Source organism: Bombina bombina, chromosome 1 (genome assembly GCF_027579735.1).
Source record: "Bombina bombina isolate aBomBom1 chromosome 1, aBomBom1.pri, whole genome shotgun sequence".
Classification (NCBI taxonomy): domain Eukaryota; kingdom Metazoa; phylum Chordata; class Amphibia; order Anura; family Bombinatoridae; genus Bombina; species Bombina bombina.
Window position 1 is genome coordinate 1202820271 of NC_069499.1, and position 24738 is coordinate 1202845008.

The 24738-nt window shown below is 39.1% G+C and overlaps 1 protein-coding gene across 1 annotated transcript; it reads left to right on the plus strand.

Annotated features, from left to right (window-relative positions):
* The first annotated feature begins 6973 nt into the window (after positions 1-6973).
* LOC128641973 (lysozyme C) lies at positions 6974-23165 on the plus strand. The gene is made up of 4 exons (XM_053694597.1): positions 6974-7126; positions 7407-7556; positions 8307-8385; positions 22976-23165. Exons 1-4 carry the CDS (start codon positions 6997-6999, stop codon positions 23034-23036), a joined length of 420 nt encoding a protein of 139 aa, XP_053550572.1. The 5' UTR covers positions 6974-6996; the 3' UTR covers positions 23037-23165.
* Positions 23166-24738: the final 1573 nt, after the last annotated feature.

Here is a 24738-nt window from a genome sequence, read left to right on the forward strand (position 1 = left end):
TAATTTCAGTGAGAAACCTAACATTGTGAAAAAGTTAACAATTTTTTTCTATTTGATCGCATTTGGCGGTAAAATGGTGGCATGAAATATACCAAAATGGGCCTAGATCAATACTTTGAGTTGTCTACTAAAAAATGTATATAGTTTTGATAGGCAAATATAAAGAAGGCTCAATTTCGGTTTAAATGTAGTGATGGCAAAAATGCTAAAAATGCTCTAGTATTTTGGGGAAGTTTTTGTCTAAAATGCCCGGTCCTTAAGGGGTTAAACAAAGTGCATTTCCCTAATAAAATTGAAACTATGTATTATTTTCACATTATACTTTGCAAGAATTTTATAAATACAAAAGATAATAACTAGGTTATTTATTTATATCACTTCTGATGGGAAATGTTTCTTAATAACTGTTACACAATACGCCCAGTTTTGTCCACATAGCAGCTGGTAAGAGGATTCATTAAACAAATAAATTACTATTTATATTTTTGGTAATGAGTGCATTTCATGTTATCTATTACAATCAAACATTCATTTTTTTATTACAGGGGGCCCTCGTTTTACAACGGTTCAATTTACACCGTTTCAGAATAACAACCTTTTTTTCCAGTCATGTGACTGCTATTGAAAAGCATTGAGAAGCAGTGCATTTATTAAAATAGCCAGTAGGTGGAGCTGTCCGCTTGTGTTGCAGCAAAGCCAAGCTAGCTGAAATTAATCAGTTTAACCAGACCTGAGCTATTGAGCAGATTTCAAAGGAACAAGATCTTCCTGTCTATAAATCAGTCCAGATTGGAATGCATAGAAAGACGGTTTGCAGAAAAATGCAAGTAAAGTTTGTGTTGTGTGATTATTTTATTAGGTTTATAATGCTGTTTAGCAAATGTTTTTGTTCATTTAACTTAGTTTAATTATATATTCTGTGTTGTGTGATTATTTTATTAGGTTTATAATGCTGTTTAGCATTTAAAGTCTTCATTTCAAAGCTTTAAAAATAATGTATTAGGTGTTACTTATCCCAATTTTGAGAGGGGCCTGGAACCTAACTCCCTCATTTCCCATTGACTTACATAATAAACTGGGTTTCAATTTACAACGGTTTTGATTTACAACCATTCCTTCTGGAACCTAACCCCGGCGTAAACTGAGGGCTACCTGTATTTTGTTTCTTTTTAACAAATGTTATAAATTTAGGACTCTCCTCAACTGGGGGTAACGATGAGCCTTTAGACCTCAATAAAAGTAATTTACATTAAAAAAAAAAATCGCAGAATATTCTATCTATCTATCTATTGGGTTCTTGTAAAGCGCGGCTATTCACCCGTAAGGGTCTCAAGGTGCTGAGGGTTGCAGTTCAGTTGAAGAGCCAGGTCTTGAGGTCCTTTCTGAACTTAGTTAGGGCGGTAGCTTGTCTGAGGTGCAGCGGGAGGGTGTTCCAAGTCTTGGCTGCCAGGTGAGAGAAGGATCTGCCTCCCGCTTTGGTTTTCCTGATGTGGGGGATGACTGCGAGGGCTTGGTCGGCCGAACAAAGTTGTCTGGCAGGGGTGTAGAAGGTAATGCGGTGGTTCAAGTATTCGGGACCGATGTTGTGGAGGGCCTTGAATGCGTGGGTGAGAAGCTTGAAGGTTATTCTTTTGTTGATGGGGAGCCAGTGCAGGTCCCGCAGGTGTTTGGTGATGTGGCATTGACGAGGGATGTCAAGGATTAGTCTGTCCGAGGCGTTCTGGATGCGCTGTAGTCTCTTTTGGAGCTCTATGGTGGTGCCGGCGTAGAGTGCATTACCATAGTCCAGTCGGCTGTTGACGAGGGCATGTGACAGTCTTCCTGGTTTCGGTTGGGATCCATTTGAAGATCTTTCGCAGCAGGTGAAGTGTGTGGAAGCATGCAGAAGAGACGGCGTTGATTTGCCAGTCCATGGAGAGCGATGAGTCCAGGATGACGCCTAGATTTCGTGCATGGTCGGTGGGGGTTGGAGGGTGTCCGAGGGCTGTGGGCCACCAGGAGTTATTCCAAGTGGATATGGTGGGACCAAGGAGGAGGACTTCGGTCTTGTCTGCGTTCAGCTTTAGGCAGTTGTAGCTCATTCAGGTGGTGACTGCTGTCAGCCCTTCGTGGATGTTTCTCTTGGCGGTGGTGGGGTCATTGGTGAGTTAGATGATTAGCTGGGTGTCATCAGCATAGGAGACAATGTTGAGGTTGTGTCGTCGGGCGATGGCGGCGAGAGGGGCCATGTAGATGTTGAATAGGGTGGGGCTCAGCAAAGAGCCTTGGGGTACACCGCAGCCGATTTCTGTGGGCTTGGAGGTGAAGGGTGGGAGTCTAACTTTCTGGGTTCTGCCGGTGAGGAAGGAGGTGATCCATTCCAGGGCTTTGTCGCGTATGCCGGCATCGTGTAGTCGGTTGCGGAGGGTGAGGTGGGAGACAGTGTCGAATGCTGCTGAGAGGTCTAGGAGAATGAGGACGGCGGTCTCTCCTCAGTCGAGTTGGGCGAGGATGTCGTCTGTGGCGGCGAGGAGGGCGGTCTCGGTGCTGTGGTTGCTCCTGAAACCGGATTGGGAGGAGTCCAGGGTGTGGTTGGCTTCGATGTAGTCGACGAGTTGCGTGTTGATGGACTTCTCGATGACTTTGGCCGCAAAGGGGAGCAAAGAGATTGGGTGGTAGTTCTTCGGATCATTGGGGTCAGCCGTGAGTTTTTTCAGTAGGGGTTTTAATTCTGGGTTTTAATCATCAGGGAAGGTGCCGGTTTCGTTGGAGCAGTTGATGGTGCTGCAGAGCTCGGGGGTGATGGTGTCACCCGCTTTGTTGAAAATGTGATGTGGGCATGGGTCTGAGGGTGCTCCGGAGTGGATCAATCTCATGATTCTGATGGTATCCTCTGTGGTGAGGGGGCTCCAGATGGTCCGTGGGGGGTAGGCGGTGGTGTATTTGGGTGAGGTATCGGTGGGAGTTGGTGGGTAGACGGTGGTGGGTGAGTTCTGGGGCGCAAAGCTGTCATAGATGTCGATGATCTTGCGGTGGAAGTACATTGCGAGGTTATCGCAGAGGTCCTGGGAGGGCGGGATGTCGTTGATGTTGCTGTTGGGATTGGAGAATTCCTTGATGACTGTGAATAGCTCCTTGCTGTTGTGGACATTGGCATTGATTCTATCTTGGATGGCTGTCTTCTTGGTGGTTTTGATGAGGTGGTGGTGGGAAGTGATGGCTACTTTGTAGGCTGTTTTATTTGTGGGGGTCTTGCTGCATCTCCAGGTCCTTTCCAATTGCCTGCAGTGGCGTTTGGAGTCCTGGAGGGCAGGGGTGAACCAACTAGCCTTGTTGGTGGGTTAGCGGTTGGACGGTTTCTTGAGAGGGGCGAGGGTGTTGGCGCAGTCTGTGAGCCAGTGGTGGAGGTTGCGGGCAGAGGAGTTGGCATCTGTGGAGGTAGCTGGGGGGCACTTGTTCAGGGTGGAGTGCAGTTGGTCTTCGGTGATGTTGATCCAGTTTCTGCGGGGTGGGTGGTGCTGTCGGTGGTGTGTGGTGGGTTTGTTGAAGGAAAAGTGTATGCAATGGTGGTCGGTCCAATGGAGTTAGGTGATGTGGTTGACTGAGATGTGGTTGGCTGCAGAGAAGATAGGGTCGAGTGTGTGTCTGGCTAAGTGTGTTGGGGAGTTGATGAGTTGCTTTAGTCCGATGGTTCCAAGGTTTTCTAAGAGGTTAGCGGTGTTGTGGTCATTGGGGTTGTCTAGGTGGAAGTTGAGGTCACCGAGGAGGATGTAGTCTGTTGAGGGGAGGGCGTGGGGTGTGATGAGGTCGGTGATGGAGTCACAGAAAGCAGGACGAGGTCCGGGAGGTCTGTAGATGAGGGTGCCACAGAGGGTGGTGTTGGGACTGACCTGGATCTTGAAGTGTAGGTGTTCCAAGCCTGGTGAGTGGTAGTCGGAGGTGGTTGTGACGTGGAGGGAGTGTTTGTGGACGATCGCAATTCCTCCTCCCGGTCGGTTGCTGCGGTCCTTGTGGGAGATCATGTATCCATCGGGGATGGCGATGGCAATATCAGGCATTGATGTGGGGTTCAGACAGGTTTCGGTAAGGAAGGCAACATCTGGGGAGGTGGAGTTGAGCAGGTTCCAGATTTCGACGGCATGCTTGCGGACGGAGCAGGTGTTGAGGAGGATGCAGTTGAGGTAGTTGCAGTTGTTTTTGCGTGAGGTGACTGGCAGGTTAGTGGTTCTGTGGGAGGAGAAGGCGCGTGAGGTGACTGGCAGGTTAGTGGTTCGGAGGGAGGAGAAGGCGCAGTTGCGGCAGGTGAAGAGTCCTATGGTGTTGGTCGGGGATGCGTGGTGGCAGGCAGATGATCTACCGGTGTTGAGATGGAGGAGGGTGCTGGCGTCGTAGTGGCGGTAGTTGTAGGAGCCAGGGTTAGTGGCACTGGATGCGGTCCAGGCGCGGATGGGCGCAGATGGCCTTGCCTTTGGCGCGCTAGTGCCGCACCCGCCTTATGCGCCCGCTGCTCAGGCGTGCAGCAACCTCCATTAAATAGGTGCTGGGAGGTGGAAGGGCTGGGAGGCGGGGGGCAGGGCAGTGGCTGTAGAAAGAAAGTTAACAAAGGGAGTTAACTGTGCTGTGCTGGTAGGTGGGGGGCAGGGCAGTGGCATGGGAGAGACAAGCAGGAAGGAGAGCAGGCTAGAAGAAGCTGCTTATTTATTGCAATAAATAAGCATATATATCAATATAGAGTTATATTTACAAGTGGCGCCCTTTATTTCTCCGTTCCCGCGCAAACTTTGCAGATTAGTACAAGTTAAAAATAAAAAGTTTGTGTGTGAACAAAACCCAATGCACACTAACTTCAAGACTTCGGATATTGCGACCGCGTTAACTTCTTCCCAAAAACTTCAAAGGAGCACGCTGAAGTTATCTTTTATCATAATTTAGTTTTTTTCACTGAGAGCATAATAATGTAGGCATCGGCGTTTGGGGAAGCAGTAAGAGCAGTGCTTCCAAGTGGAGCGACCGGAGGATACAATTAAAGCCAAGCAGGTGAGAGCGTGACTGTTTGATAACATAAAGTTCCCTGCATAAACTGAAATCGGATACAATTGTGAACTTGGTGACGTGTTTGACGTCAGGTCTGTTTGAGCTTCTGCCATCAGACAGGTATTGCTTGTAACGGGATACGCAGACTCCTCTGGAAGTGTACATAACAGTAGAGAGGTGGTGTCAAGAGAGCCGGACAATACTGGTACAAGTTATTTTGACAACCGAATTATCGCTAAAAAGCTGTGTATATTGAAAATGCAGCACAGCAGAGATCTATATGAAATTCCCCGGACTGAGATATATATTATGGTGAATATGTTTAAAGACAGCTCTGTTAATTCAGATTAAGTACAGGGGCTTTTGCCAAGGTTTTTAGCATTATTATTTAGGTTTTGGGATAGGAGCATTTTTATTGTAGATTCAGAAGATTTTAAACTAATTTTTTATAGGGATTTCTATTTGTTTAGAATTGTTCATTTATTATTAACTGGAGACAATTGTGTAGAGATAATTGAGTGGTGAATGGAAGTTTTTGGCCAAATTGAATGAATGGTTGGTTTTAATAATATTAATGTTTTTGAGAGATTTGTCTAATAAATATTTTTCTTGCAACACAACCCATACCAGTATTCAGAAGATTTATTCATAAAGGGATTTATTGTAAGAATTACTTTAAAGGGATTGAGTTAAGGTGACATAGTGACTAAAGAATTTTGGGAAGATTTCTGAAAAGTCTATATACAAATTAGAGGGAACCAGATTTGATAAACCCACAGCTTATTTTAGCGCTATCTAAATCTTTTATTTGTATAGTACTTTGTTATTACTACCTAGGAAGTAGGTAGTACAATTAGATTGGCAAGTGGGGGACAGTCCAGCGCTTCACTTCAAAGCAAATTTTTTCTATAGGCTCAGGAGCATGAACATCTTAAGCACTATATAACAGCAGTGTTTACAAAAATGTTTATAATTAAGCTATTATTGCAGTGCTCAATACAAATTCAAACAAAGGATAAAGGGAGAAAGAGAGAAAAAGTTTTAAAAAAAATATTGGAAAGTTTTGGGAATTGTATTCTCCGGTTTCAATTTATCATTAGATGTATAGACAATGTTCCCAGTTAGGGAACATGTCCACCTTTGTTTATGGCGAGTGGCCAGCAATGACTGTACGCCTGCTGCTCACAATTATCACAAGTAAATTCTTGTGTAGCTACCCCCCTGCTTGGCAAACACCCTAATGAACCTGTGAGATGGCAAACTCATCAAGGCCTCCAAAGCAGCCTGTGCTGCTTAATAAATAGAGCCCTCTATCTAAATAATGAGATTCATTTTGTCTGTGTCCCTTTAATACCCAAGATGCAAAAAAACAGGCATAATGAATGAGCTTAATGCAAAATGATTATTTTTTTCCATTCTTAGTGCAGTAGCGATACGATTCCTCCATATAAAGAGGCATGAAACAAAAATATTTATGTCATGACTCTTTTTCTCTTGGGTAATGGGTTCTTTGTTGAAAAGTAGGTAAGCAGGCTCAGGAGCTATATCTGGCAGCAATTTTGCAAGAATACTTTTAACAATGTTGCATATTTGCAAAAGCATTAGGTGGAAATAGTACTCCAGACACTACCTGACAACATTGTTTATATAAATAAAATTATAATTTGTGTCCTATAAAATGCATTTACTGGATTAGGGGACAGTAAATAGATAAATATTTGATAACAGAACAGCTGAATAGTTATAATTTAAAAAAAAAAACTTACTGTAAGATATTGTTAACACTTGTACTTCAAAATAAGGACTTTGCTGATACTGATTATTCAGCAGTTTATTGATTACTGAGGGGAATTGTTTCTAAACAGGTTCCTGGCTTTATCCCACCTATTGCTGCCAAAATGTTTGTTGATTTCTGCCAATTGCTTCACCTTTGGCTATAAATGTTAGCAGAGCAAATTACATGTTAAACACAGTCTTGCCAAGATGCAGATGTACCTAGTGCTGGTTCTGGTAGCCCTTGCTGGTAACAGCTTTGCCATGGATAGATGCAGTGTGGTCAGGGCACTGAGGAATGGAGGTGTTGTTGGGATAAAAGGCTATACTCTGGGAGACTGTAAGTACAGTTTTATGTCTTGTTCTCTTCTCTACTGTACAATGTGTCTCCTTTTATTTCTTATGTAGCACATTTATCTGCATTTCCTTTTCTCTGTTCCCTTTTCATCCCACTTACGTATATTTGTTTCTCTCTTCCACTGATTTTGTTACTATCTCACCTATAAAAAGCATAACTATTTAATGTCTCTCTCTTGTGTATATTCTTATAGATTCTTGAGCTCTCTGTTTGACTTTCACCCTATTCTCATTTCTTACTCAACTGCATTTGTCTTTGTCAGATGTGTGCTTAGTCCACTATGCAAGTTACTATGATGAATACCTAAACCGAAGTCCCTCTGAGTATGGGATCTTCCAGATCAACAGCTATTGGTGGTGTGATGATGGCCGAACTGTAGGACGCAAGAACCTCTGTGGAGTACCCTGCAGAAGTACGTAATACACATGCACTGTTTGTACACATTACACACATTTAGGGAAGTAAAGGAATAATTCTAAGAACAAATAGTGGCTAAGTTATAGGAGAAACTTACAAATGCAATAGGAGATGTTACAAATCTAGGAGCAGTCGGTGAATCATTTGCAAAGAAGCTGTAAGCTGTGGTTATCTGAGTGGTCATAAATATAATTAGCATAGTAATTGCTGAATGTTTGTTTATCAAAAGTGTGTTCACTGAGTTTTATAGCTGTTTGTTGCATGATTATGTAAAGGGATTATATGAGCAGTCACAGGACATGCATTTAAGATAATGAAGCAACATATAACGTAGGGATCACAATGTATGAAGCATGTATGTGTCTGTAGATCTGTATAGATATTGTATAACCTGCTAAGGTACAATGCAGAACAGCATGAAATATTTTAATAAGTATTAGGGTAGGTGGATAAATAAATGACATCCACCACTGTCATTAAGCTGCAGATCCCATTACAGCAATGACACAGACAGATACCACAGACACTTTAGGCTTCTCTGAAGTTTTGTTAAATATTTTCATGTTGATTTTAGTAATGATCTTATTAAAGCATCAGGTGTGGGATGTTTAGAAGAAAAAGTAACGCAAAAAGTATAAAATATAGAAAACAGTAAAAGGTGTGATGTAATGATTACCACTCTTATGTGAAACCTTCTAGATTCACTCAGCTGTCTGTGATTAATATTTTACTGTTACTTGTGCAGATTTACTGGGAAGGTACCTTGGTGATGATATAAGGTGCTTAAAAAGAATTGTAAACGATCCTAATGGACTTGGAGCTTGGTAAGTAAACATGAAAGAAAACCTTTGCTATTGTTTCCTTAGGACCATTTATACACAGTCATAAAAATTCACAGGTGCTCGGTAACATATAACCGCTGAGACACTCACTGGAATATACAGTCACATGACATAAAAACATAATTTATGTAAGAATTTACCTGATAAATTCATTTCTTTCATATTAGCAAGAGTCCATGAGCTAGTGACGTATGGGATATACATTCCTACCAGGAGGGGCAAAGTTTCCCAAACCTCAAAATGCCTATAAATACACCCCTCACCACACCCACAAATCAGTTTAACGAATAGCCAAGAAGTGGGGTGATAAGAAAAAAAGTGCGAAAGCATAAAAAATAAGGAATTGGAAAAATTGTGCTTTATACAAAAAAATCATAACCACCACAAAAAAGGGTGGGCCTCATGGACTCTTGCTAATATGAAAGGGGGGGGGGCTTCCGGTGTTTGGCGTCACGCTGCTGAGGAGGAGGCGCTTGAGGAAGAAGGAGCGCGTGGCTGAGTGCGCCAACAAACACCGCTACAGTTTCCTAGACCGGGATCACAGAGGATCTGGACAGGCCGGAAAGACTTCACCTAGCAAGGACACTTGTTGGTCCTGAAGCCCACATTAAAGAACCGCGAGTGAGAATACTCACGGTAGCCCATCGCATACGGACCGGAGGCGTGGAGGCCGCATAACAGCTGGTATTTGGCCCTACGCCAGGAGGCAGAGACACCGCTCCAGGACACACCGTGGACACCGCTTAGGCAGTCCTTTCCCTCTTGCGGAGGAATCAGCTGGAGGGGGGACAGCCTACGGGATAGGTGTAGCAGCCGGTAGCAGGACTGGATCAGAGCTGGTGGAGGTGAGAAGGTACCCTGATATAAGTAGGGCCATACCATATAAAATACATCAAGCTGACTTTTTGTATGGGACATCTATGGGGCCCTAGGAAATAAGAGGGCTTGAGAGAAAAAAAAAAAAGAGACACTTTCTGGGAAATTGAGAACTACCTGTGTTGGCTCACTGACTCATTCCTTAGTCGCCTTGTTTTTTTTTTGTTAAATACTTGGAAAAGGCTGTGCTGCCCCTGCATACATAAGAGGCATTAAGAGAAGCTACATAACTGTCCTTTTGGTGTTCATTATCCCTCTATTGATAAACAGCTCCAGAAGCAGGGAGACACGATAGAAAAGGCATTAACAGAATAAAATAACATTAACATTCATCACTGGGGTAATACGGAGCCCAAAGGAGCCTCAAACTTGAGACATAAGACACTCTAACCTATTAGCATCAGGGCCTGATATGAATATTGGATTAAAGGATATTGGATTTTAACCCTAACAAGGGGAAAGGGTGCTATAAAAAGAAACCAAAATCCAACCTGGGACCCTTATGAGGAAGACCTTGTAAAGTGGAAAAATTCTGGAATTTGTTTAATATTGCATATAGGTTCATGTCATATTTAGAATGCTATGTGACTATCTAAGCACGAAATGTTAGCTATTATGAGTAAGAGGCTATAACTTAGCTGTGTATAAGTTCTATACTGCTAGAATAAAACTGTGCCTATAGCATATAAATACTAATAGAGGAGGTTATCTGAATCTAGCATGTATTACAGAAACCTATATATGTGTGGTGTATAGATGTACAGGTGCATGTATAGGGGTAAACGTAAATAACTATACATATATACATAAGAATCCTAACCAATCACTGTGTGGAAAATAATAGCTGAAGGCTATGTAAAGAGAAAACTGTGGAATATGTTGCACATAGGTTCTTGTTATAAATTAGAATGATATGTAACTATCTAAGCTCTAAATGTCTGTCACTATGAGTAAGAGGCTATATCTTAGCTGTGCATAAGTGCTATACTGCTGTAGGGGTGTTGTTGATAGAGCTAGAATTAAACTGTGCCTATAGCATATAAATAGGGGTAAATGTAAATATCTATACATATATACATAAGAACCCTAATCAATCACTGTGTGGAAAATAATAACTGAAGGTTATGTCTAGACACCTCAAAAATGCTATGAACCTTGCAGGGCATTGTTAAATACTGTGCACAAACACTCACATCGTTTTTTTTTATATAATGCACCATTGCACTTTTCTATTAAAAAAAAAAAAAAAAAAAAAAAAAAAAAAAAAAGTATCTCATATTAATGACACTTCTCTTTTTTCTCTATCTCTATCTTTGAGACACAATTTCAAAGTATACATCACTACACACACATATATATATTCACACCTTTTTTCCTATTTCACTTTTCTCTTTTTTTCACTGATTTTCATAGTCACATATGGATAGATTTTTATCTAATAAATCACCTGGAATGCCTGCTAGAAATAGAGATAAAAGGGCAACAATGAGGAATAGTGTAGAGAATAGCGCAGAGATTAGGACAGAAACAGTAAGTACAGGTATCAACCCTGCAGATATAAATGAAATATCAAAGCAAGTAGCAAATCTGTTGCTACCCCAATTCGATAAAATCAGACAAGATGTGGCAGCATTAACAATAGAAACCAAACAGTTCATATCAAGAATTATAGAGGCAGAAAATAGGATCTCAACATTAGAGGATACACTGGTCACACAGGAACAGAGTGTACAAACACATAGCGAGCAAATTGCAGACATGCAGAGGAAGATTGAGGAACTCGAAGACAGGTCACGTAGGAACAACCTGAGGGTTATAGGAGTACCCGAGTCAATAGATTTTCAGGATTTGATGAAGTTTGCATCTACTACTTTACCAGAGTCTTTGGGAATAAACACACAGGATAGAGTTATACCAATAGAGAGGGCACATAGAACAGGTTACTCAAAAGTAATCAGAAAATGGAACATATAGGAGACCAATAATGATTAAGTTCTTGAATTTTCAAGATAAAGTAAGCATTCTTAGAGCCTATAGAGGAGTTAATAATCTGGAAATAGCAAAAAATAAGGTTTTAATTTTTCAAGATTTCTCGGCCCAGACTATGCTTAAAAGGAGAGAAATGGCTCCATATTGCACAAAATTGATACAGGAAGGCTTCTTAGCTAGAATGGTATACCCTGCGAATATTAAGATCATTGCAGAAGATAAAATTAGCTTTCTCAGATCCAGTCAGGAGGTATCAGAATTTTTAAAAAAGAATGGCGGCGGGAGCCACTGAAAAATGGTTTTATATAAAAATTTTAGTCTGGTTATTTTACTTTTTCTCCCTTTTTTTTTTTTTTTTTTTTTTTTTTTTCTCTCCCTCTCTCTTTTGTCCCCCCTCCCTCCTCCTCTTCTCTCCCACTCTTGTTCAGGGATATAGAATTAAGCTTTAGGTATGGCTAATACTAAAATAATATCATGGAATGTGGGCGGAATAACCAGCCCAATAAAGAGGAAGCGTTTACTTGCTGATATTAAAAAAAGTAAAGCAGATATAGCGCTAATCCAAGAGACGCACCTCACCAAAGCTGAAAGTGATAAATTAAAGGTAAACTGGGTCCAAGAAGTAATAGCCACACCATGTACATCTAGGAAAAGGGGAGTGGCAATTCTATTGCATCAAAATTTGGAATATCAAATTCTATTAAAAGAGGTCGATATTAAAGAAAGATATATAATAATTAAAATTCGAGTTAAGGATAGAATATTTGTAATCTGTAATGTATATGGCCCAAATAAAAATGATCAAATATTTTGGTTAGATTTAAGAAATGTTATATCAATTTCTAGACTTCACTATGATAATAGCAGGTGACTTTAACATGACATTTAATAACTTAGATAGATTGAAAACCGCAAATAAGGAGATGGAAAATAGAACGTCAAATAAAGTGCTTAAGAAATTCTGTAAAGATCTTAATTTAACTGATGCGTGGCGTCTGTATAATCCCACCACACGAGCATATACATGTCAAGCTAAAAAGTATAAATCACTGTCTAGAATTGACTTTTTCTTAGTATCAACAGCTGTATTAGGCTTAAAACCAGAATTAGAGATTGGAGACTTTACAATATCAGACCACGCTATAATCTCGCTTAAGATGCTTTGGGGGGAACGGATATACGATACAGCCAGAAGCTACAAGTTTCCAATATATCTTACATCCAATGTTAAATTTAAGAATTGGATAATGCAGCAATGGCATGTATATAAACTAAATAATCCAGCAGATAATTACAAAGAGGAAACCTTTTGGGAAACAGCTAAAGCTGTCCTAAGGGGGGAAATCAGAAAATACGCTATTAATGCTAGGAAAGATGCAAATCGGAAAGAAAATCAGTGCTCAAGTTATTTAAAAAATAGATATAACGCCTATATTGGCTCGCCTACAAAAGAAAATTGGGACAGATATATAAAAGCAAGAGCGGAATGGGCAATAATAACAGAACAAAAAAATAATATTAAGGATCTTAGACTCAGAGCGAAATTCTATCGCTTTGGGGATAAAATCGGAAAACTCTTGGCTGTGTTAAGATACAGAGCACAAAAAATGTCATCAAGAGGATTAAAATTAATGATAAATATATAACAGATCCGGCCAAGATACAGGAGGAATTTTTTAAATTCTTTAAAAAATTATACTCTAACCCAGAAATAAATGTGTCAAACAAGGATAGTTTTTGGCAGGATATTCGCCTACCACAACTAGGTATAGAAAATTTAGAAACTTTAAATATACCAATATCTCTTACAGAAGTAATGGAGGCGATTGATAATATAAAAATGAATAAGGCAGCAGGGCCGGACCTATTACCTGGGGAATTTTATAAAATATTGAAAGCTCAAATTGCTCCCAGTTTGAGGAATCTCTTCAATTCCTATCTTATCAAGGGAGAGGTTCCTTCGAGATCTTTCTCAGAATCTTTAATCACAATGATACATAAGAAAGGCAAAGATCCTGAACTCATAGACTCGTATAGACCTATCTCCCTATTGAACGCCGATTATAAAATATTCACTAGTATTCTGGCTAAAAGATTGAAAAAGGTTATCTCTCCTCTGGTAAATATAGATCAAACGGGATTTATGCCTAATCGTAACCCGTCAGCCAATTTACGTAAAATTTTCCTATTATTAGACTTCTGTACAAATCTACCAAAAAATAGTAAGGAATATAGGACATTACGGAACTCTGCTATATTATCAATTGATGCACAAAAAGCATTTGATTCAATAATCTGGGATCACTTGTTTGGCACGCTGGGACGGTTTGGGTTTAAGTATCAATTTGTTGAATGTATTAAATCGATATATTCTAAAGCATCATCGGCCCTAATAATTAACGGTAACAGAACGAATAACTTTGATCTAGCAAAAGGGACAAGACAAGGATGCCCAATATCCCCATTACTGTTTAACTTGGCAATCGAGCCACTAGCAATTAAGCTTAGAGAGCGCTTAGAAGGAATATCATTAGGAAAGCAGAAATTCATATTGTCACTTTATGCGGATGACTTACTTCTATATATTAAAGATGTTAACTTAGAAATGGGTAAAGTATTAGAGATTATACATCAATTCGGTTCGTTCTCCGGATATCGGATTAATATAGCAAAATCAGAGCTTTTCTGGATATTGCAAAGTGTGAAGCGAACTATGCAAACCCCATTCAAAGAAGTTAATACACAATTTACATATCTGGGTATAAATATATGTAGCGATCCCGAATTATGGTATAAAATAAACTATACGCCACTAACTAATAAAATCAAGCGAGATCTGGAAAGTTGGGCTAAACTACCACTCTCACTCACTGCCAAAGTAAACTTAATTAAAATGATATTGATACCTAAGTTTCTATATCTTATGCATAATATACCAGCTCTGATGCCCAAAAAGGATATTGAAAACGTATACAAAAATTTTAGACTTTTTTTATGGGGCAAGGGACGCAATAAAATTGCACTGAATACACTAATGCAAGCTAAAAATATGGGGGGTCTATCACTCCCTTCACTTAAGATATATAATAGTATTTGTCTAGGGAAAGTAGCTCTAGACTGGCTCACCCATGGCAGCTACATCGCTTCTTTGGAGGCGGAAGAACATATAGTAGCCCCATATAATTTACAAGCATTATTACATTGCCATGTAAGAAATTTGCCAGCCAAGGCAAAAAAATATATGACTATATGTAGTATTCTTAAAGCCTGGCACGGTATATGTGGCTGGCTTAAAACTGATTATACGGTCTCCAATTACCTACCAATAGTAGGGAATCCGTATTTTGTTGCCGGAATTAATAATAAGTTGTTTAAAAATTGGGCCAATAGGGGCTTAAAGTATATTTACCAATTTAAAGAATCTGCTGGCCCTAATATACAAAAGTTTTCAGAGCTTAGGCAGCAATATGACCTATCTAACCGAGACTTCTATGCTTATTTGCAAATACGATATTGGTATAACTCAATAATCAGGAGACCAAATCAGAGTTGGGTAAACCCTAAAATACACTCTGGAATAATCTTATATCAAGCTGGTATCCACTCCTCAAAATATTGGCTCAAAGTGATACTGGAACAGACAGGTGAGGAGAACCGCAGGCGATTGGCCCATATCTGGTCATCAGAGTTTCAAGATATACAAATAGAAGATATTAGTAGAAGTATACAGAAAGCAGAAAATGCTACCTTGGCAGCGAGTTGGAGAGAAAGCCACTTTAAACTGATTAATAGAAGCTATATCACACCGGCTACTTTAAGTAAATGGTTTCATAATACCGAATATGTATGTCCCAGATGCGCAAGTAGTAATGCCGATTTAATGCATATGTTTTGGATGTGTCCCAAAATATACCAATTCTGGGCCAAGACAAGCTATTGGCTAAGCAAAATACTAAAAGTTACTGTCAAATTGGAAAAAAGACATATATTTTTTTTGGTTGACTATGACAATAGAAGCCAAAAAAATGCGCGCTTTATTAATTGTATTATATTAGGTGGTAGATATCTGATACTTAAAGGATGGAAAGATAAAAAAGCCCCTTCAATACACAATTTAACATATCTGATGATGAAACAAGCTATAATGGAACAATTTGATTGTTCTGCTGGCTCTGAGTCATGTATCAAGAAATACTGTATCAAATGGTATAGTTTTATAAAAACCTATGATACAAATACACAAGCTAAATTCTTAGATCCCTTTCTTACATGTAAATACGTGGACTATATTTTGCAGAGGAGCCAGATATAAACGAGAGGGAGGGGAGGGGGGAGAGGGGTAGAGAGAGGTGAGGAAATGAGTCTTCTGTACTGTCTTTCTTTATTCCTTTTTTTTTTTTTTTTTTTTTTTCTTTCCTTTTTCTGTGGCCACTCTCAAGTGCCGATTCTGGTACTCTCTTGTTAGCATTATGTCAATCACTAGGATGATCCGAATCTTTATGTATGCGTATGGACATATTGTTTAAGGATAGGGCAACAACCCTAATCCTGCTTAGATTAGCTTAGAAAATAAAATATTGGAGTTGTAGAAGAATTATTTTAGACATATAGAGAAGCCTGCTAATGGAAAACTTCTTATTTTTTTTTTTCTCTTCTCTTTCCCTAATTACTTATACATATATATTCATGGAAGTAATGTAAAGTGTTTTTTTTTATATGTCGACAAAGGAAGCTTATGATTAGAAAATAAAACGGAAATGGAATATTTATAATTTAATGAGACTACGGAATGTAAACTGTAACATGTAACAAAATTGACTATTGACTATGTAATCTCTTCTGTTGTACATTCTCCAATGTTTGAATAAAAATTAAAATTACAAAAAAAAAATATGAAAGAAATGAATTTATCAGGTAAGTTCTTACATAAATTATGTTTTCTTTCATGTAATTAGCAAGAGTCCATGAGCTAGTGACGTATGGGATAATAAATACCCAAGATGTGGAGCTTCCATGCAAGAGTCACCAGAGAGGGAGGGATAAAATAAAGACAGCCAATTCCGCTGAAAAAATAATCCACACCCCAAAATAAAGTTTAAATCTTATAAAGAAAAAAACTGAAATTATAAGCAGAAGAATCAAACTGAAACAGCTGCCTGAAGTACTTTTCTACCAAAAACTGCTTCAGAAGAAGAAAACACATCAAAATGGTAGAATTTAGTAAAAGTATGCAAAGAAGACCAAGTGGCTGCTTTGCAAATCTGATCAACCGAAGCTTCATTCCTAAACGCCCAGCAAGTAGAAACTGACCTAGTAGAATGAGCTGTAATTCTTTGAGGCGGAGTTTTACCCGACTTGACATAAGCATAATGAATCAAAGATTTTAACCAAGATGCCAAAGAAATGGCAGAAGCCTTCTGACCTTTCCTAGAACCGGAAAAGATAACAAATAGACTAGAAGTCTTTCGGAAATCCTTAGTAGCTTCAACATAATATTTCAAAGCTCTAACTACATCCATTGAATGCAACGATCTTTCCTTAGAATTCTTAGGATTAGGACACAATGAAGGAACCACAATTTCTCTACTAATGTTGTTAGAGTTCACAACTTTAGGTAAAAATTTAAATAAAGTTCGCAACACCACCTTATCCTGATGAAAAATCAGAAAAGGAGATTCACAAGAAAGAGCAGATAACTCTGAAACTCTTCTAGCAGAAGAGATGGCCAAAAGGAACAAGACTTTCCAAGAAAGTAATTTAATGTCCAGAGAATGCATAGGTTCAAACGGAGGAGCTTGTAAAGCCCCCAGAACCAAATTCAAACTCCAAGGAGGAGAGATTGGCTTAATGACAGGTTTGATAACCAAAGCCTGAACAAAACAATGAATATCAGGAAGATTAGCAATCTTTCTGTGAAACAACACAGAAAGAGCAGAAATTTGTCCCTTCAAAGAACTTGCAGACAAACCCTTATCCAGACCATCCTGAAGAAATTGTAAAATTCTAGGAATTCTAAAAGAATGCCAGGAAAAATGATGAGAAGAGCACCAAGAAATGTAAGTCTTCCAGACTCGATAATATATCTTCCTAGATACAGTTTTACGAGCCTGTAACATAGTATTAATTACAGAGTCAGAGAAACCTCTATGACTGAGAATCAGGCGTTCAATCTCCATACCTTCAAATTTAAGGATTTGAGATCCTGATGGAAAAAAGGACCTTGCGATAGAAGGTCTGGTCTTAACGGAAGAGTCCACGGTTGGCAAGTAGCCATCCGAACAAGATCCGCATACCAAAACCTGTGAGGCCATGCTGGAGCCACCAGCAGAACAAACGAACGCTCCTTTAGAATCTTGGAAATCACTCTTGGAAGAAGAACTAGAGGGGGAAAGATATAGGCAGGATGATACTTCCAAGAAAGTGACAATGCATCCACTGCTTCCGCCTGAGGATCCCTGGATCTGGACAGATACCTGGGAAGCTTCTTGTTTACATGAGAAGCCATCAGATCTATTTCTGGAAGTCCCCAGATTTGAACAATCTGAAGAAATACTTCTGGGTGAAGAGACCATTCGCCCGGATGTAATGTTTGGCGACTGAGAAAATCCGCTTCCCAATTGTCTATACCTGGGATGTGAACCGCAGAAATTAGACAGGAGCTGGATTCCGCCCATACAAGTATTCGAGATACTTCTTTCATAGCCAGAGGACTGTGAGTCCCTCCTTGATGATTGACATATGCCACGGTTGTGACATTGTCCGTCTGAAAATAAATGAATGACTCTCTCTTTAGAAGAGGCCACGACTGAAGAGCTCTGAAAATCGCACGGAGTTCCAAAATGTTGATTGGTAATCTCGCCTCCTGAGATTCCCAAACCCCCTGTGCTGTCAGAGACCCCCATACAGCTCCCCAACCTATCAGACTTGCATCTGTTGAGATCACAGTCCAGGTCGGAAGAACAAAAGAAGCCCCCTGAACTAAACGATGGTGGTCTGTCCACCACGTCAGAGAGTGTCGTACGTTCGGTTTTAAAGATATTAATTGTGATATCTTTGTATAATCCCTGCACCACTGGTTCAGCATACAGAGCTGAAGAGGTCGCATGTGAAAACGAGCAAAGGGGATCGCGTCTGATGCAGCAGTCATAAGACCTAGAATTTCCATGCATAAGGCTACCGAAGGGAATGATTGAGACTGAAGGTTTCGACTAGCTGAAACCAATTTCAGACGTCTCTTGTCCGTCAACGACAGAGTCATGGACACTGAATCTATCTGGAAACCTAAAAAGGTTACCCTTGTCTGAGGAATCAACGAACTCTTTGGTAAATTGATCCTCCAACCATGTTCTTTGGTACAATGAATAGATTTGAGTAAAACCCCAGACCCTGTTCCAGAACTGGAACTGGCACAATTACTCCAGCCAACTCTAGATCTGAAACACATTTCAGAAACGCTTGAGCCTTCACTGGATTTATTGGAACGCGAGAAAGAAAAAATCTTCTTGCAGGAGGCCTTATCTTGAAACATATTCTGTACCCTTGAGAAACAATGTTCTGAATCCAAAGACTGTGAATCGAATTGATCCAAATTTCTTTGAAAAAACATAATCTGCCCTCTACCAGCTGGGCTGGAATGAGGGCTGCACCTTCATGTGGACTTGGGAGCTGGCTTTGGCTTTCTAAAAGGCTTGGATTTATTCCAGACTGGAGATGGTTTCCAAACTGATACCGTTCCTGTAGGGGAAGGATCAGGCTTTTGTTCCTTATTGTTACGAAAGGAACGAAAACGATTAGCAGCCCTATATTTACCTTTAGATTTTTTATCCTGAGATAAAAAAGTTCCTTTCCCCCAGTAACAGTTGAAATAATAGAATCCAACTGTGAACCAAACAATTTATTACCTTGGAAAGAAAGGGAAAGCAAAGTTGACTTAGAAGACATATCAGCATTCCAAGTTTTAAGCCATAAAGCTCTTCTAGCTAAAATAGCTAAAGACATATACCTGACATCAACCCTAATGATGTCAAAGATGGCATCACAAATAAAGTTATTAGCATGTTGAAGAAGATTAACAATGCTATGAGTATTATGATCTGTTACTTGTTGTGCTAAAGCCTCCAACCAGAAAGTTGAAGCTGCAGCAACATCCGCCAAAGATATAGCAGGCCTAAGAAGATTACCTGAACACAAATAAGCTTTTCTTAGAAAGGATTCAATTTTCCTATCTAAAGGATCCTTAAAGGAAGTACTATCTGCCGTAGGAATAGTAGTACGTTTAGCAAGAGTAGAGATAGCCCTATCAACCTTAGGGATTTTGTCCCAAAACTCTAATCTGTCAGATGGCACAGGATATAATTTCTTAAACCGTTTAGAAGGAGTAAATGAATTACCCAGATTATTCCATTCCCTGGAAATTACTTCAGAAATAGCATCAGGGACGGGAAAAACCTCCGGAATAACTACAGGAGGTTTAAAAACTGTGTTTAAACGTTTAGATTTAGTATCAAGAGGACCAGATTCCTCTATTTCTAATGCAATTAAGACTTCTTTAAGTAAAGAACGAATAAATTCCATTTTAAATAAATATGAAGATTTATCAGTGTCAATCTCTGAAACAGAATCCTCTTAACCAGACAAATCATCATCAGAAACAGAATCAGAATGATGATGTTCATTTAAAAATTAATCTGGAAAATTTACGTTTACTGGAAGAAGGAATAACAGACATAGCCTTCCTAATAGATTTAGAAACAAAATCTCTTATATTAACAGGAACACCCTGAGTATTAGATGTTGATGGAACAGCAACAGGTAATTGAACATTACTAAAGGAAATATTATCTGCATTAGCAAGTTTATCATGACATTCATCACAAACAACAGCCGGAGGGACAGTTACCACAAGCTTACAGCAAATACACTTAACTTTGGTAGATCCAGCATCAGGCAGCGATTTTCCAGAAGTAGCTTCTGATTCAGGGTCAATCTGAAACATCTTGCAATATGTAATAGAAAAAACAACATATAAAGCAAAATTGATCAAATTCCTTAAAGTTTCAGGAATGGGAAAAAATGCCAATGAATAAGCTTCTAGCAACCAGAAGCAAATAAACAACTAGACTTAAATAATGTGGAGACAATAATGACGCCCATATTTTTTAGCGCCAAAAAAGACGCCCACATTATTTGGCGCTTAAATGCTTTTGGCGCCAAAAATGATGCCACATCCGGTGACGCCGACATTTTTGGCGCGAAAACGTCAAAAACATGACGCAACTTCCGGCGACAAGTATGACGCCGGAAATGACAAAGAAAATTTTTGCGCCAAAAATGACGCAATAAAATGAAGCATTTTCAGCCCCCGCAAGCCTAACAGCCCACAGGAAAAAAAGTCAAATTTTGAGGTAAGAAAAATTTATTAATTCATATGCATTATCCCAAATAATGAAACTGACTGTCTGAAATAAGGAATATCGAACATCCTGAATCAAGGCAAATAAATGTTTAAACACATATATTTAGAACTTTTATATAAAAGTGCCCAACCATAGCTTAGAGTGTCACAAAAAATAAGACTTACTTACCCCAGGACACTCATCTACATATAGTAGAAAGCCAAACCAGTACTGAAACGAGAATCAGTAGAGGTAATGGTATATATAAGAGTATATTGTCAATCTGAAAAGGGAGGTAAGAGATGAATCTCTACGACCGATAACAGAGAACCTATGAAATAGATCCCGTAGAAGGAGATTATTGAATTCAAATAGGCAATACTCTCTTCACATCCCTCTGACATTTACTGCACTCTGAGAGGAAAACCGGGCTCCAGCCTGCTGCGAAGCGCATATCAACGTAGAATCTAGCACAAACTTACTTCACCACCTCCATGGGAGGCAAAGTTTGTAAAACTGATTTGTGGGTGTGGTGAGGGGTGTATTTATAGGCATTTTGAGGTTTGGGAAACTTTGCCCCTCCTGGTAGGAATGTATATCCCATACGTCACTAGCTCATGGACTCTTGCTAATTACATGAAAGAAATGAAGTACACATTTACAGGGAAACATACACTCGTTTAATGAGGCCCAAAAATAACAAGGAACTGTACCTTGCAAAAAAATAAAAACGTCAAAAGTGGTTGCAGCATTTTTGTTACCAATATAAAAGAGTAAATATTCTGACTTTTACATTAGCTAACAATGACAATGGCTAAAAGTAAATTAGTTAGTGAATTGATCTAAGCCGTCCCTGTGTAGCATGATGCAAGATATATTGCATGTTTTTTCAAACTATTGTTAAAGGGACAGTCAACACCAACATTTTTGCTTTTTAAAAGAATAATCCATTTATTACCCGTCCCCCAGTTTTGCATAACCAACAAAGTTCTAATAATAAACGTTTTACCTCTGTAATTATCTTGTATCTATGCCTCTGCAAACTACCCCCTTATTTTAGTTTTTTTGACACTTGCATTTTAGCCAATCAGTGCTGACTCCTAGGTAACTTCACGTGCGTGTTATCTATATGACACACATGAACTAACATCCTCTAGTGGTGAAAAACTGTCAAAATGCGTTCAGCTTAGAGGTCTAAGAAATTAGCATAAGGTCTAAGGTCTAAGAAATTAGCATATGAGCCTACGTAGGTTTAGCTTTAAACTAAGAATACCAAGAGAACAAAGCTAAATTGGTGATGAAAGTAAATTGGAAAGTTGTTTAAAATTGCATGCCCTATCTTAATCATGAAAGTTTATTTTGGACTTGACTGTCCCTTTAATATACTATTTTGTGGAGATTTAACTTAATTAATTAATGAATTTCATGTCCTGTCAAGGTTTTCTGACAGAAGTGTTGTTAGTATAAGGTTATCATCTCAAAAAGCATGTTTATTTTAATCTACATCAACAAATGAAAGGTTACAATCAGAGCTTATTTGTGAACACATTTCACCTGTGTTGAAAACAAAGAATTCAGCAAGTGTCTATCTAGACCCATTGAAATGCAGGCAGACTTGTTGGGCCTATGGTTCTATGTCATCAAAATATAGGTCTAATCTGCCATCAAACTGTTGGTTTCAACAAGTTTCTATGAATTAAAATACCTGCAGCAAGTTTCTATGAATTAAAATACATGAAATTAAAAAAAGAAAAAAACGTGTGGATCAGAAAATACTTAACATTTTTTACAACTCTCATTGTCAAAAGCTGCATTCAAATCTACTAGGTTTTTCTATTACTAAGAATATATTAGGATTCAGAATTATTTTTCTCTTTGTTCTTATATGCTGTGTCTGAAAGAGGGAGGGCAATGAAAACCCAAGGGTTTTTCATGGGAGAAATCAGATTATATATTTATACCTTCATAGGACAGAAGCTGCAGGCCAGTAGTGCGTGCACTCCTTGCACCCAAAGTAGAAGGATGGATAGTGGGCTGCACATGCATTCCCTCAGACATATAATTTTCATTTTTTAAAATATATAACTCAACTGTTCCTGCAGGTGACTTCTTCCTAAAAGTCCTAATTGAGCATGATGAAATGCCTCCATATAACCCTTTCCTATAGATAGTCCTAGGGCCCAATATAATCTTCCCCATAACAATTCCTATGTAACTTGTCCTGTAAATGCTACAGTTCACATATCACATTTTGTTCTGAACTCTGATTTTTCTTAATGGTCTAATAATCATTTTATCAAATTTATTTATAGGAGCGCTTGGAGAAATAATTGTCAAGGAAGGGACCTAAGCCGTTTCACCAGTGGATGTTAAGAATCCATCAAGAGAAGATGCACTTTATCTAGTATTATGTTGTTTAATGCAAGGAAAATGCTACTTGTAGTTTTTCTTCAGCTGAAAATAAATACAAACAACTGAACAATAAATTGTTTTATCAAGTTATGTTTTGTAAAGCCTTGTAAATTATACATTTTATCTGACAGCATGTGCACACGCCCTCACCCCATGCTGTTCCTTCACATGTATTGTATTTGTGAATACCTTACACTTATATAGATGCAAGATGGACCAAGGGTGACATCATTATTAAAAAGAGCCATAAAAAGAGCTTTTGGAGATTTAAGGGTAGATTTATGAAGCTGTATTTGCAGCTTTCTGTGCTATATGGAGCAGGGTGACAATGAGTGAGCCTGCCGCCACATATTTAAGAAGCTAAAACTGCATCTTTTCCTCTCCCTCACCTAAGAGGTCGTGCGATCAATCACCTCAACATTCACTCAGTCAGGGTGATTGACATGCCCTGCTCTAGCGCAATTGGTTGTGCAGGACCAGGGGGCAGAAATGCACAAGAAACCTATTCACAATGTTACATTTTGCAGTGCAATACAGCATAGCAAATAGCGATTGCAGGAGGAACGGTTCACTACTTGGAAACCTGTCTGCCTGCAAGGATAATATATTTTGCCCTCACTATAGCTTAGGATATAGTACTGCTATAGTGGCTAGTGTATTAAAGAGTTACAACATTTTAACCATTTTTCTGTGGGGCCATTTCACACACTAAAGCTGTTTTAGTTGTTAAACTAAATTTCAATTTTGTAAACTAGGCTCTCAAACTGTTCTCTGTTTTAAATGGGTGCAGGGTAGAGGATATAAAAGTGCACCCTCCCCCTCATCAAACACTGCACAATTGTGTACTTGAGGAAGGTCACTGCCAGAGAATAAGATGGGGGTGTGAACCAAACATTTAAAAAAAGGAGAATTTCCTTTTTAATATTTGGGGGGTCTTATCTCTCAAATTAAGTCATACAGGGATATATAGACTTTATAATATATCCCAACCATACAGGTGATTTCTAGAGGGGCAGTGCATCGCCTTTTTTCTATAGAGATTAGCTGCATACTAGGGGCACTCAAATGAGGGGTTACTTGTACCTCTATCAGAAACAGGGTGAATATAGAGACTCCTTAAATGCCCCTCAGAGTAAACAGCACATTTTATAGAGATTGCTTGAATATTACAAGAACATGAAACACCTCATTTGAAATGGCAGTCTTTCTTTCAAATAAAGAGAAAATTGCAAAGAGAAAGCTGGTGACCTGGTTGAGTAAAGAGGGAGAGATAACAAAAGAAGAAGAGTTGGTAAAGGAAATGAAAGGAAGATATGTTTCCAAAAGATGATGTATATATTAAGAAGAGCAAGGAACCCAAGGCTGAGATAGGCAAAGGAGAGTGGTGACTCAGATGCCAAAAGAATGGGACATCTTTGAGAGGAGAGAATGGTCAACTGTGTCAATTGTCAGATGGATCTAGAAGAACAATTAAGTAGTAGTTGCAGATCATTGGTTACTTTATTAAGAGTGTTTATGGCAGAAAACAGAATGGAGATGACAAAATGAAGCATTAGCTGAGAGACCAGCCAATAATTACAGGGAGTGGTGGAATTGAGAGAGTGCTTTTTAGGATTAATGTGATTAGCATCAGGAAATATGCCAATGGTGAGAGTGGCAGGTT

Bases quoted from the DNA above. Each gene is read 5' to 3' on its own strand.
- LOC128641973 (XM_053694597.1), top strand. From the start codon at position 6,997: ATGCAGATGTACCTAGTGCTGGTTCTGGTAGCCCTTGCTGGTAACAGC. The intron at 7,127-7,406 runs GTAAGTACAGTT...TGTCTTTGTCAG, and splicing joins AGGCTATACTCTGGGAGACT to ATGTGTGCTTAGTCCACTAT. The intron at 8,386-22,975 runs GTAAGTAAACAT...ATTTATTTATAG, and splicing joins CCTAATGGACTTGGAGCTTG to GAGCGCTTGGAGAAATAATT.